Genomic DNA, 14,847 nt, shown 5'->3' with positions numbered 1-14,847 from the left:
TATACATTCATCCCTGTTAACGAAACCCCAGAATTTTTTTCTCCAACTCCCAACCCCATCTCATCTGTTATCACCACAAAATCTGTTAATCAGGACAGTTTGAAGTTATACACCCAGTGACCAAAAACCTAGGAACACCTTGCTATTCATTGCTAATATCGTGTGAGAATCAACTAAAGAACCTCCTCTAGCTTCAATAATAGCAGATATTCTTCTAGGCATGGACTCTACAAGTTGCTGAAACTGTTGAGGAGGAATATTAGCCCATTTCATCAGCCCATGCTAATGAAATCGCAGCTCTTAATTACCTCAGATTAGAAGATGGTGTTTCAGCACTTTTGAGACAGACCTTTCAACCTCGCCTAACAAATGCTCAATTGGGTTGGGACGGGTGACTGATAGGGCCACTGAAGCAGTTGAAACATTGAATCATGTTCCTCAAACCAGTTGCGATAATTGCTGCTCTGTGGGAGGGTGCATTGTCCTGCTGGAAATAGTCACTACCTTGAGGAAACATTATGGTCATAAACAGCTGCACATAGTCAGTAATGATGTGGAGGTAGGCGCCGACATTGACGGATGTTTCCTATCGAAATAATAGACAAAAAGTATACCAGGAAAATACTCTCCAGACCATGATTCTGCTGCCACCCGCTTGAACAGTTGTCATATGGCTTGCCAAATCCATGGCTTCGTGCTGCTTTCGCCAAACATGGATCCTGCCATCAGTGTCATAGAGAAGAAATCTTGACTCGCCAGACCAGACAACATTCTTTCATTCATTAAGTGTCCAATTTCAGCTTTCTCTGACCCACAAAAGATTTTTTTTCTGTTTTGCAGCAAATTCAAAGTGACTCTTGTTGGTCACTGGCTAATCAAACTAATTTATTTTAAGATCCATCTTGCAGAGTGTATCTTGAGTTGTATTGTGCTGAAGCTCTTCTGTTGCTGCACACAATGTATGCCAGTCGTTTCACACCTCTTTGGTTCATAAGCTATTTCCGCCCACTATGGCTTTTCTTCCATTCTTTGAAGACTCGAGATACTGTTGTAAGAGAAAAGACTAGTTTCATCAGCTATACTGGAACTACATTTTCTGGTGCCCACAATCATGCTGCATTCAAAGTCACTCAAATCTCTTGTTTTCCCCATGAACTAGTGAATTTCTCTCTTCCCTGTCCCAGCTTTCTTCATCACATTATAAATTGTTCCACCATGTCCATTGAAATATAATTTTTTCTTCTTCTCTTTGTATTTGCTTTCAAACATTGTAAAATATATTGGCTTTTGCCATTAATGAAAATGGGGAGGGGAAGATCTTACATTGTTTTTTTCAACTTGGGATGGCAAAATTCGCTTTAATGTCTTCTCATGGGGAATGATATTTGCATCTTGAGTGTGACCCAAAGCATTTTTTCTTGGCTCAAAATGGTTTTTCTTTGTACCATGTAGCTTGGAAAAACCCAGTAGGTTAAACAGCCTGAGTGATGCAGTGGTAAGATGCTCATCATCCAATATGAAGGTATCTGTCAAGGTCCATGGGGTTTGAAACACGGGAAGAACATAGAAAACCAGTTCTTTATCTGCCTAGCCTGGGACAACCACGAATAGATGACACCTTCAATGCCCACCCAACTCCAATGGTAGGAAATTTCTGTATGATGATATTACCAGAGTTGGTGTGTGGTAAAGTAGTAAAAAGTCAAACACCGCCCCTGAAATACACTGTAGGTCTTGGTATAATATGTCTTTGCTTACATAAAAATGTAATATTTTTGATACGTAACAAAACATATAATACACAACAAAATGTAATCAGCGTTGTGAAAATGATCAGATTTTATTATTTTACATGTCTCTGTCATTTTATATAGATTCTTTTCCATAAAACTGCTTTTCATTTTAATTTAATGTTCTTTTTTGTAGGTTGCCAAAAAACATCATCACGTTGTTCCAGCATGGGCTCCCACATAGCAATATGAAAGATTATGACTTCATCTGTGACTCGAGGCAATTTAAAGTCAAAGGATTTGTTCAGTATACAGAGGTGAATGGGATAAAACATTTCGTGACAGTCATCCGGGATGTAAAAAGTATGTGTATTGGAATTACCATTCCAAAATTTGTCAGAATATTACAAAATATGTAAATAATCATGATTTCACATTTAGTTATTGTGATAGTGTAGGGCAGTAGTTTTGAAACATCTGCGACCTGTGACTGACTCCCTTGTCTGTTCATTGTTTATCCAGGGCTTTCCAGAACCATCTAGAAAAGTACCAATTTAAAGCACTGATCAGGCACATATTGTTGCCAGGTCATTGTAATTCCCTTAACAAATAATTAGCAAAGTTCCTGGAAGCCATAACCATTACTTAACTTTTATTTCTTTCAAACTGAGCACAACTTAAGTCTGTTGCCACGGGCAATTCATTACTGATTGAGTTGTGCCAGAATAATAAGTATGTGTACCTAACAGTGAGTGCATATATAGTGCTGTGTGTGAATTTTTAGTTGTGCCATCTGTATTACAAATTCGGAGTGAAGTGTGATGTTTGAATATTTGTGCTATTGTAGGGCTCTTGCTCTAAGAAATAAAAGTTAAGTAGTAAATAGTAAAATAGTAAATAAAAGTTAAGTAGTGGTTATGGCTTCTAGGAACGTTGCTAATATTTGTTAAGGGAATTACAATAAGCTGGCAACAATAATATGTGCCTGCTCAGTGCTTTAAATTGGTACTTTTCTAGATGGTTCTGGAAAGCCCTGGATAAACAATGAACAGACAAAGGAGTCACAGGTCGCAGCCCTACAACAGCACATGACGGGGACATCAGCCCACATTCACGCCTTGAAGTTGGTAACCACAGAAACCATCTTCAGATAACCACCACTGTGGTTTGAATCCAGGTCCTTGCAATGTCAGTCAAACTCTCTAACTACTCGACCACCACAGTGGCCTACTTCTTAACCATACATGACACCTTGCGTACATTGCTCTGCAGAAGTTCTATCAAATTGGTACATGCCGGAATGTGTGTTCTGAGTGCAGGTGTGGCCCTATAGCATAACTCTGACAACATATTTATATTGTCAGAGTTATGCTCTTGTTTTGTGTTACACTGGTGCTGTCATCTTCTTCCATATTTTGCAGTAAAATGGCAAATGATTGAGAAGCCTAGAAGCTGTGATGCACATTTTGAGAAACACTGTCATAGTCATATATGTATTACATTACATAACTGCCAAATCTCCCAGATTTTTCAGGAAGCTCCAGAATTTCTACTTCATTTTCCAGACTCCAGGGGTGGGAACTCCGCGCCAATTGCGCGGCAGTGCGCCAAAACTAATATCTTGCGCCATCCTGCTCCAATAGCGTATTTTTGCATTTTTCTGCGCCAAATAGCGAATTTCGTTTCAGTATGCCTGGAATATCGGAAAGGACGCCAAAAAATTTTTGTTCCTGCTAGCCACGAAACGTTTCTTTACGAGAAGAGCGTGTTTTATTCCACTATACTTAAACTATCGGCCCCTGATCGGGCTTTCCATTGCGAAACCCCGATATTGTCCGTGATCGTGGAACTGAAGATGGTTTGCAATGCCTTTCAGCTTTAAAGTGCAAATTCGAGTGTTTCCGTTTAAAAAAAGAAAGTCGTGACTGGAAGCAGCAGAAATTACTGTAGTCGATTGTCATTGTGTTAAATCCCTATGTTTCGTGAAAAAAATTTTCATTCCGGGAGTAAAAAGCGCATGTCCGCCGAATTACGAATGTTAGTTTAGAAACTTTGCCGAATAACGAGCGTTAAATCGCCAATGTTGCCGAATAACGAGCGTTAAATCGTCAATCTCGCCAAATAGCGACTGTAAGATCGTCAATCTCGCCAGATAATGAGTGCTGAATCGACAAACATCGAGTTGATTCTTCCGAAATTCTCTCCCATTTTGCTACAATAAAAAAATTAAAAACTTTAAAAATTTGCAAAAAATTTTATGACAGCCACTCTTTCAAACAAGGTGTCAAAAACTTAAAACACCAAAACAAAAATCAAGCTGATGAAAAGATGTTTGATAACAAAAGACAGTGCAGTTTTATTTTGAAAAGGGTTGAGGGTTAAAGAAAATATTCTTGTTAATTTCACTGCTCCAATTTATAAATATCTGCTCCGAATCCCATATTTTGCTGCTCCAAAATTGCTCCAAATCCTGAATTTTGCTGCTCCAAAATTGCTCCAAATCCTGAATTTTGCTGCTCCAAAGCTGCTCAGAAATGGACTTAGTCACTTCCCACCCCTGAGACTCCGAAAAAATCCCTACATCTTCCAAATTTTTATCATAATTACAGTAAATCCTTACTTTTGGGGGGGGGGGATATTATTAAGAAATTTACTTGTGTGGTAAAAGCCTTTTGCCTGTTCTTTTGCCTAGAAAGTTCATCAAAGCGTGTGTTTTCTAGCATGATAAGTCTTATACAATATACAAATACAATGCCACAACAGGCAAATTGCCCAACGAGGTGGCTGACTTCACGGATCCCCGTGAACATCATGGATCCCCGAGTCCTACCTACTACTGCTAAACCACACATGCACCCCGCGGAACCCCCAACGAATCGGTACATGCGGGAATGTGCGTGTACGTATAGTGAAACCTGACGTGGAAGTTTTTTGTTTTTCTGTAATGCTTGTTATGTGTAGTGCTGCCATCTGCCACCAGTTTTTCTAACTATGAGTGAAGTGTTATGATTGAATGATTTATCGTTGTTGGACTGTTGCTCTCTGTGGCAAGACTTTTTAACAGGGAGATCGGCTCGCATTTGCGCCTTGAAGTTGGGAACCACAGAAAACCAACTTCAGCTGACCACCACTGTGGGGTTCGAACCCGGATCCTCGCATCGCGAGTCTGTCACTATAACCACTCGACCACCACAGCGGCGGAGATAGTCTTAATATCTTGCATATTTTTCAACAATATTTGTCTTAACTTATGAGGCTATTAATAAATAATTAATCAAATAACTACTCATTTTTGAAGTTATATCTGAAATTAGTTGCGATTTGATCCTTTTATTTGAATGCTGTCCAATTATGCTTACATGTTTCTCTTGGTGACCGCATTTTTTCGGCAAATGAGATTCGTGTTTTGATGACTGAAACAGTCAAATTTTTGTATGAAATTTACATCATTCGAAATTAAAAGTTCTAATGAGTGCCACAGTATTTTTAAACATTTGTGTACAAAGAAATCTAAATTTTTATGACTTTTTAGAAATTAAATTTTTGGAAATTTATCCTAATTTTCCATGATAAGAAAATCCATGAACAGAAATAATTTTTTTAAAAAACGGAAAAAATTGGTTTTTTTTCGTAAATTTCTTGTGCCCTGTGAAACATGGTTTCCAAAAATCATCATTACTAATTATTTTAATTAAATGATGTTAATTTATGCTGATTAAAAAAGATAATTTGAAATGTGCACTAACCACAAAGAAAAACATGCTAAATTAATATCCAATTTTTTTTTAATTGTCAAATATACTACCAGTTATCATATTTAAAAATGAATATATATAAAATAAATTTGGGGACTTATTTGATTGACTGTTCTAATGTAAATGCATATATATGACGTCATGCCCCTCCCCCCCCAGACTTTCAAGACTATATCTCCGCCTATGATAAAGAGTTGATATAACTTTTGCAGAAGTTTATAACAATTTATAAAAAAAATTTCAAGAAATATTTTTTTTGCAAGCATTTCTTTTTCAAAGTTGATCGCCTGATGAACAAAAACCAGTATGTAATAAAAAACAAAAGCAATATGAATTTTTAAGATAGAAAGGGGAAATAAAGCTTATATCTTGTTTAACATTCGCTGAATTTTTCTCAAAGCCCTCAACTTCAAACTCGTTGAATTCAAATTGTGAGTTAAAAAAATTATCAATTTGTCGGAGGTTTAACGATGGAGCTCCTCTGAAAAAACTTTAACAACCATCGAACTGAAAAAAGAGTAGAAGGAGGAAAATGACACGTCGCCAAATTATAGATAGTAGCCAACCACCAATGGCAGTCATGTAGTGTTATGTTGGCGGGCACTGTATGAAAGAAATGAATAGACTTGTTTTCTCTATATTATTTCTTCTTTAAGGATGAAACCCATTGCAAAGTTGCCAACTGCTATGGATTGTCTGTAGTTTATACAGACGGCCGCAATGAACTACGAGTTATGGGTGGCACACTCAATACTAGGGAATTCAGATTTAAAAAATCAGGTCTTTGAGCTTGTTTGTGGTGTTTTACTCATTTTTATTATTATTTTTATAAAATTACATCAATCTTTACTGTAACGATGAATTTGTACATGCATGGAGATCGTTTGAGAGAAGACAAACTCAGTGCCGATCTGTTTTGCGCAGAAAGCAATCTGTAAAGCTACGTTTAAACCTGGAACTCTACCAACACCTATAGCAGAAAGCCTCTGTGCGAAGCTTTGACATCACTGAATTCATTCATTCCACCTGTAGCCGTTTGATATAGCAGACCGACATATGCAAAATCTTTACCTTTTTTGCGGTATATTCAATAACTATAGGTGAAATGGATGACTTCAATGACGTCATGCACTTCACGCGGAAGCTTTCTGCTATAGAGGGTGTTAAGTCTGCTTGATGCCCAAATGCGTAAAAACCTGTTTTCCATCAAAACCGTCCCACGCTGTGGGCTAAAAAAAGGTTTTTTTGAATGGTTCTCAGTGTGGCAGCTCTGGACCCAGCTTCATTTGCATAGTGCATGGTTGAGCGCGCGGAACTTGTGTCGGAAATGTTTTGTCGTGTCTCCTGATACAAAGGAAACAGCGATGTGGGGCAGTCTAGGGTTGCTAGACATCCGTACATACGGCCCACAAGGGCATATGCAGGTTGGAATTGCATTGAATATTCATTAATTATTAAGGGACCTTGGAACGTTGCTTGGGGGGGGGGGGGCTCATGTGGCCTGAACCCTCCAGGTTTCAATGCCACTGAGGTGTTGTATTTAATGAACTTTGAATTAAAATTTAAAAAAATTAAATTTTGAATGATTATTTTTTTTATTTTACTATGATTATGTTCTCCGGGGGCAAAGCTGAATATTCATCACTACTGATAAACTTTAAGTCAATGTTGGCATCCACATTTGGCCTACAGGCTGGAATTCCCTCCCCCCCCCCCCAATGCTCTAGTCCAAAACCTTGCCAGCCCTGACTTTCAGATTTTTGGACAGTTAAACAGAGTTTTGAAAGAGTTCAGATAGTTTTATAGTGTATTTTAGTATCAAAGGAAATTTCATGTTATATTTTGACACTTAAAAACTTGTTTTGGACAGGTTTGCGACATTCAAGGACAGTTTTTTAGGCTCTTACTCAATTTTTTTTACTAATTTGAATTTTTAAAATTTTTCTTTTAATTTTCAACTACAGTCAAGTGTCTATACTTAGGACGATTTTGAACTCTGCGCTGAAAAATCAACCCCTCAATGAAATGTTAAAATTAAAGAAGAGAAAAAAAAAACCGCATTCTGAAAGGTGTCTAGGTCCTTTGCACTGATAATTTGAAATTTTTAAGTGTTCATCGAGTACCTAAAAATAAAATAAAATGGCATTTGTCTTAAGTTAGGCGCAGAAACAATAACTTGGGATAGTGTACATTTTGTGTGTTGGCTCATATTTAAGTGCCTTAGTTTAAACTTGGAACAGGTTAAATCTTTTTTTTTTTTTTTAAAGTCCTTAGACAATACCAGACAGAAAACAGTTCAGAAATTGTTTCATTCATCAAAAATAACGTCACAACCTCTGTGACAAAATCACAGACAAAGTCATCCTGGTAAGAAAATATCACATATAACCTTCAAAAAAGGAATGAATGAATGAACTTAAAAATTACAAGGCCACAGCAGGCAGTATGCCCAATGAGGTGGCTGAAAAAAAAAAGATGCCCACAACAAATATGGATGTCATATGTTTCTAAAATACAGCAACCAACTCCCCATTAAAAATGCAATAAGAAAAACTAGAAACAATGTATATACATGATGAAATATTATACAATGCTGATAAAATGTATTCATGGTTATCTTATTCTGAGTGCGAATAGCTTCTTGATTTACTCCAACATGTTTATCGTGTTTCTTTTTAAACGTGTAAATTGTGTCAGAATTTATTACCCTGGGGGTAAGCTATTCCATTTATTAACAACCCTGTTAGAGAAAAATTCCTTGCGACTCCATAACCTAGAATTGTCCCTTACCTTTTGATACTGGTATCCCTTTGTAAAAGCAGTTGATTGATGGCGAATTAATAAATCATTATCCATCCCGTTGAAAATTTCACACTTCAATCATATCTCTCCGCCACCTGCGTTCATCCAATGTAAACATATTCAAAAAATGAAGTCTCTCTTCATAACTCAAGCCCAGTGTGCCAATACGGACACGCATAGCTCTTCTCTGCACCCCTTCAACAAAGTCTATGTCCCTCTGTAGGTATGGTCTCCAAAACCTGACAGCACACTCCAATCCAGGACAAACTAAGCCTCAGAAAAGCGGGAGAATGACTTTAGAAGAACGCGAAGAGACCTTTTTTAAAATGAAACCAAGCACTCTATTCGCTTTTTAGACCACAGCTGAACAATGTTCAGGAAACCTAAACTGCTCATCAATGAGAATTCCCAAATCGGTGACCCTAGTTACCTTTGGGATAGTGATACCACTCAACTCATAACAGAAACATTCTAATTTTCTGATGTTGATGACATTGATGAAGTTTCAGTAAATGAGATAACTGAAATTATAATAATTGATGATGTAATTAAATGAGATAACTGATAATTGAATTGTGAAACCTCTTAGCACAGGGATTGATGGACTTTTGTCCTCAAGCTTTTCAAACTTTTCAAACATTTCAATATTTTGTTCTTTGTTCGTTCATATCAACCAAAATCGCTACAAACATGAAAAATTTTCAGGTCTGCTCAAATTTTTGTATTTCTCTAAAGTTTCTCTACTTTTTTTTCATTTTGGTTCAAAAAAGCAGAGAAACTTTAAAAAAATAGAAAAATTTGAGCAAACCTGAAAATTTTTTAATGTTTGTAGCGATTTTGGCTGATATGAATGAACAAAGAACAAAATATTGAAATTTTTGAAAAACTAGAGGACAAAAGTCTATCGATCTCTGTGAATGCTAAGAGGTTTCACAATTCAATTTATCTCATCTACTGAAACTTCATCAATGTCATTAACGTCAGGAAATGAGAACACATCTGTTTCACCCATGTAAGTTCTCATAAAATGTATTGTGAACATGTGTCTATCTGAACTAGCATCTATGACCATTCCTATGCAATTAATTTGTAATTCTATGTCATGTGCCTAACATGGGACAGTATCCTAAGTTTAGAGGAAACTTAACTTTTTTTTTATACTTAAGCTGGGCTGTAAATAACAATAATGGTGATAAAAAAAAAAGATTGAACTTGCATTTTATAGGGGAGACGTTACCCAACATCACCCTCAATCAGAGAATCTCCCCCCCCCCCATCTAAACGTTACTGTGATGCAAAACTCAGTTAACTAGTTCATTAAAATAACTTACCGGTTTTCAGGAAAACATATGAAAAACTTTTTCTCAACCTAAACCCATTCCGCACTACTGAAACTGTCACAAATTGTTGGCACAATAACAAACAAACGTAATCTGAAACAACTGTCTGGGCTGAATGAATGAGCGCCAGGGTCTCTGCCACCAGACTTATCCCGTTGCTGAGATCTCTTCCAGCCCAGCTTCGTGGCAGAGTCTGGAACAAAGTGAGTGCACCTAACAGTCTGAGTGTGCAGCTAGTGTTGTGTCCGGTATTTCAGTGCTGCCATCTGTACTTCAAATTGTGAGTGATGTGTAATGAATGAATATTTGTCACATTGTAGGCCTGTTGCTCTCTGTGGCAAGACTTTTTAACGAGGAGATCAGCTCGCATTCGCGCCTTGAAGTTGGGAACCACAGAAAACCAACTTCAGCCGACCACCACTGTGGCGCCGATGGGGTCAAGGGATACCAACATATTATAAACAAAAAGCCCAAAATTGTTTGAAGTATAGGTAATTTACTGTTATTAGTTTTCAATAGGTTACTTTCATTGAAAGAGACTTCATTTCTGTCTTACATGTGGGCTTTTTGAGGTTTTGGACTGTGAAATCCAAAACTTCAACCCTGGAAGAAATTAATGTATAATACAAGTGTGGCACCCAGCCTATACTGCTAAGGGTATAGGACACTTTGAAAGAGGATGATCTAAGGGGCATACACAGTTCTAGGGATACACAAAAGTCTCTTATCCATCTCAATGAGGTATTTAAAGCATGATAAGTTGGGAGACACTTATATAGAAAGAATACTCTAAAAATTAATTAAATCGATTTGGCAAAATGTTTGAATGCAGAGGGACAACATTTGTTGTTGCTGATTTAAATGTGTGTGTTTTAAGTTAATTGTACATCAGTTGATCCTCTCTTTTGTGTTTTTCCAGATGATTACTGGCTCGACTGCAATGATTTAGGAACTAAAATACGCCGTTATGTGAGAAACATGCCTGAAATTCCACCTTCAGAGGTCCACCTAGTGTTATGGGAAGAAGTTAGTATCCAGTCATTATCCCCACCACAGCCTAATGGTCTGGTGGCAAGCGTCACACAACCAAATGAACATCCAATAGGCAACACCGCCTCATCTGTTGTGTTGCCTCAGTCGCAAGATATGCAGATGGAAATACCAGCTAAATCTCAGAAAAGGAAGGCTGATCTTGACTTAGATGCTCCTAGATCGAAGCAGGCATGTCATGAAGAAGAAGATTTTGCCAATTTTATGGAAAGCCTGTCATCACCCGTCCAAGCAACTCCAAGCCCCGTCAAAATATCACCCGACTCATCACCCATCAAAACAGCACGTAGTCCAACGCCTTCTACCCCCATCAAAATGGTGCAAAATCCGCTACCTATCAAATTAGTACAAAATTCACCAACATCGGACAGCCTGAAGGTATCAGAACTCTCTAACCAAACATCTTTGGCAGTAAAAGCTCCTGCTGCTTCTGCATCAGTCAAGTACATTAAGGTCATCAGTAATGCTGGAGGAAGCTGCATCGATAAAAGTTCGTTTTCCTCATCAAACATGATGCATGCGAGCGGTGCACCATACAAAATTATCACAGTGAACCCAATCACAAATACAGTTCAAAGTGCTTCTGGTTTTCCAACTGAAATCGCAGAGAGAAAACTGAAGAAGGCCTTGAGTGTCAGCCAGAACAGCCCCATTATTGCTCCAGCCACGAAAGAAACCTCTGCTGATATGAAGATCATTACGTCGTCCCTCATTCAAGGAACTGATACGATCAGTTGTGCAACTGTCAATCTTGGAACAGAATCGACTGCATCTCATAAAGCAGTAAACAATTCACAAACATTGTCATCTGGTAATGTCAGTGTCTCCAACAGTACGCAACCAATCAAGAATTTTATGCAGGTGGTGGCTTCTAGTCCCATCATGTTGAAACAGGATTCCGCGGATGGTGCTAATCCGATCGCATCTAATGTCTACTACGTCCCAGCTAGTCGTACTCTTAAATCAGTTCAGGGGTCAAAACAGGTGATTTCCATTAACCCAAGTGCCATGGCAGAGATGAGCAAAATACTTTCTGCGACTCCACCTGGTTCGAATCAGAAAAGTCAGATGCAAGCAAACTCATTAGCCACCCAAAAACCTCGGAGTACTGTTGAAACCATTGAAAAATATTTTGGGCCAAAGCAATCTAGTTCAACAGAGGGGCAAATTTCAAGCAGGAATTCTAAGAAACCTGATTTGGTAGTGTCGGAGCAGGAGCTGCAGCGTATTTTAAAAAAGCTTTCACCCAAAAGTGTAAGCGGCAGCAGGCAAAGTCCACAGATGCTCTTGACTACAAGTTATAAACATCCACTTGTCTCACAAGTCATCTTACGCAAAAATCGCCATGATGTGAAAATGCTGGAAACGGCTCAGGTGTTGACCTCTCGTGCTGTTTGTAATCCACGTGACACTCCATCTGTCCTGCCTACTCCAACTAACAAGGCAAGAGGTAGGAGTCTGGATCTTGTTGATGTAAATAAAGACAGGGAAGAAGAAGAATGCATTGATGAGCCTGACTCGGTTGAAGAAGGTTTAGAGCTGACCGATACATCAGTTGAACAAATTGACACGTCGGTTTCACAAGAGGAGGAAAATCATTTGTCATCTGAAATAGAAGAAGGTATAGCTGAAGAGTCACATCCAGGTTTGCGGAGAAGTGGCCGCAGTCAACCTTGTTTTAATAGAGGGAGGAAAAAGCCGTACGTGAATCAGGCACAGAGATATAAGACACAGGCGCAGACAGATGCTTCTGTGGAAGAAGACTTTGTTCATACTCGAGGGAAACGTGAAAGCAGCCTTCGCTCGCCCGAGAAAAAATCGCCAAAATCAGTCAGAGGCAGGCAAGTGTCCCTCAATCAAAATGAAAGCACAACTGTGATTGATGTCGGCATGCAGATTGTCGAAAACTTGGATGGCACTAAAGCTTTTAAAGCTCTACCTCCCGCCAAATCAGTCTCACCTAACAGAACCCCATCAAAAACTGCAATTCCCACCAGTCCACTATATGATATGCCGGCTGGTCCCTCCGCTGTTAAGAATAACAAAGGCAAACACGCTCGTGGTCGCAGTGGACAGAGTAAGAGGGGCAGGCGGAAGAAAGGTGTCTTGTTCTCTGAAACTGACAGCGAGTCAAGCCCAGATAGAGAATTTAATGATTCTAGACTGGACTCAGATGACGATAACCCCAAGAAAGGTGTGCATGGCAAGGAAACTAGTTCACCCTCCAAAGTACCCGTGGTTGACAAAAAGCAAGAGAGTCCTTTAACTTGTTCGATGCTGATGATTGACATAACAGATATAATTGCTCATTATGCAGGCAATGACATCATTCAAAAAATCACATCTAATCAAGGATGTGTATTGAGTATCGGCTGTATGGACAACAACTATGCCATAGAGAGCATAAGTCAGCCTCCTGCTGTTCCTGGTGGGAAACCTAGAAATATGGTGTGCATAAAACCTCTGAGCGCCAACGCTTCGTTGAAGAATCTCAACATTAAAGATGTGCTGAAGTGCAGTGCGGAAAAACAAGAAATTCCCGGAAACATCAACTTAAATATCTGCATAAATAATGCAGATGCATTGCTGGGTGAACAGTGCTCAGGCAGTCCCTCAAAGCAGCAAAGTCAGTCTAATTCTTCAAGTGGGACAAATAAGGAGGAGGCATCACCAGTAACACCTGCTCCTGTCCAGCCAACTCCCTCTAGCAATGCATCACCACAGTCACCTAAGAAGAGTGCATTCAAATCTTACTCTAAGATGGGTGTCGGTAAAATTCTACCGGAGTTCTACCAATCTAAATTGAAAGAATCCAAAGTACAGCTGGAAAGATTGAATCTTCCAGAAAAATATTTTGAAAAATTCAGTACAGATGGGAACGACCATGTTGATGGTGCTTTGAAAAAAGAGACGACTGTGCAGAAAGTCATAAAACCTGCATTATTGAATGAAGTCCCGATGGGTCTCGGTGCCGAAGAAGAAATAGGCACTAGCAGTACAAAAGCGAAGGAAGAGGATCTCGTATTTGTTCCAAAGCAAACTATTCAAACACCTTCTGTTCCATCTCGTAGAAAATTACCCATTGACGTGAAGCCTGTCCAACCCTCATTCGAGGGAATCAAAACCACCAGAAACACACAGACCCTGGCTAAAAATAAGCCTAGACGTGGCCAGTCTGGAAGAAATGCTGCAGTTGGTGCTGGAAAAACACGGCAATCAAATACTCGAGTTTCTAAAAGCGTGAAATCTGCAGAAGCTGTCACGGTCGTGGGGAAAACGAAAAATGGAAGTATCCCTGCCTCCTCACCAAAATCTCCCTCTGTGACACCAGCTATTACTAGGAGCGAGCTGGCAGATCTGAAAAAATCCAACAGCAAAGCTGCCAATCTAAATGAAACACAGCAAAAAAAGAATGCTAACAGCAAAGCGGCCAATGTTGATGAACCACAGCAAAAAAAGAATGCTAACGTCAAAGCTGCCAACAATGAAACACAGCAAAAAAAGAACGCTAACGTCAAAGCTGCCAACAATGAAACGCAGCAAAAAAAGAATGCTTACGGCAAAGCTTCCAGCGTTGATGAACCACAGCAAAAAAAGAATGCTGATGCCACTGCAAATGAGGATGACAAGTCATTCAACAACAATTACTTTTTGACCGAAGAAGAAGACGATTTGATGGACCTTTTTAAGTGATTGTGACAAGGTCTGAAGGATGGCCATAATAATTTGCATTGGCAAATGGCAAGTGAGCATCTCTCGGTGTGTTTCAGTGACTGTAGAAGCAAACTTGTTTTGTTATCATTATGTGAATTCTTTTTTTTTCTTCATATTGTTAACCTTTTGTATCATTGATCATTCTCATAGAATCGACATTTTCTCTGTTGACGTTTCTTTGTGCTTTTATTATTTTTAGGTGAACGTTGATATTTTTCATTATGTGCCTTTGTACAATTTTCGTGTGTGTGCAGGAAAATGCAGGGTTCACTCAATGTGTATTGCTAATACTAAACATAATTTCCAAGTTCTACCGCTCTGGAGAAATTGTTGCTGTTTCAGTCTTATCTGTCCGGATATGTGCAGTGATTACTTAGTGAGGGCTGGCAAATGTTTGAATGGTTTAATTTTTCTCTCAAAACCAGAATATTTAGCACCTATACTATCTCAGCAGCG

The 14,847-nt window shown here is 38.8% G+C and overlaps 1 protein-coding gene across 1 annotated transcript in view; it reads left to right on the top strand.

Moving 5' to 3' along the window:
- Nucleotides 1-14,472, top strand: part of LOC149085706 (uncharacterized) — a 58,436-nt gene extending 43,964 nt beyond the window's left edge. Inside the window, exons 5-6 of the mRNA XM_089232087.1 lie at nt 1,927-2,093; nt 10,547-14,472. Of these exons, the coding sequence (XP_089088213.1) occupies nt 1,927-2,093; nt 10,547-14,370 (3,991 nt within the window). The 3' untranslated portion in view covers nt 14,371-14,472. The remainder of the gene's footprint in view (nt 1-1,926; nt 2,094-10,546) is intronic.
- The last annotated feature ends 375 nt before the right edge of the window (nt 14,473-14,847 follow it).

Source organism: Pholcus phalangioides, unplaced genomic scaffold (genome assembly GCF_987345545.1).
Source record: "Pholcus phalangioides strain wild (caught in Gottingen) unplaced genomic scaffold, Ppha-v1.0 ptg000005l_1, whole genome shotgun sequence".
NCBI classification, from domain to species: domain Eukaryota; kingdom Metazoa; phylum Arthropoda; class Arachnida; order Araneae; family Pholcidae; genus Pholcus; species Pholcus phalangioides.
The sequence above is the reverse complement of the archived record's forward strand: the minus strand, read 5'-3'. Positions and strand labels throughout refer to the sequence as shown.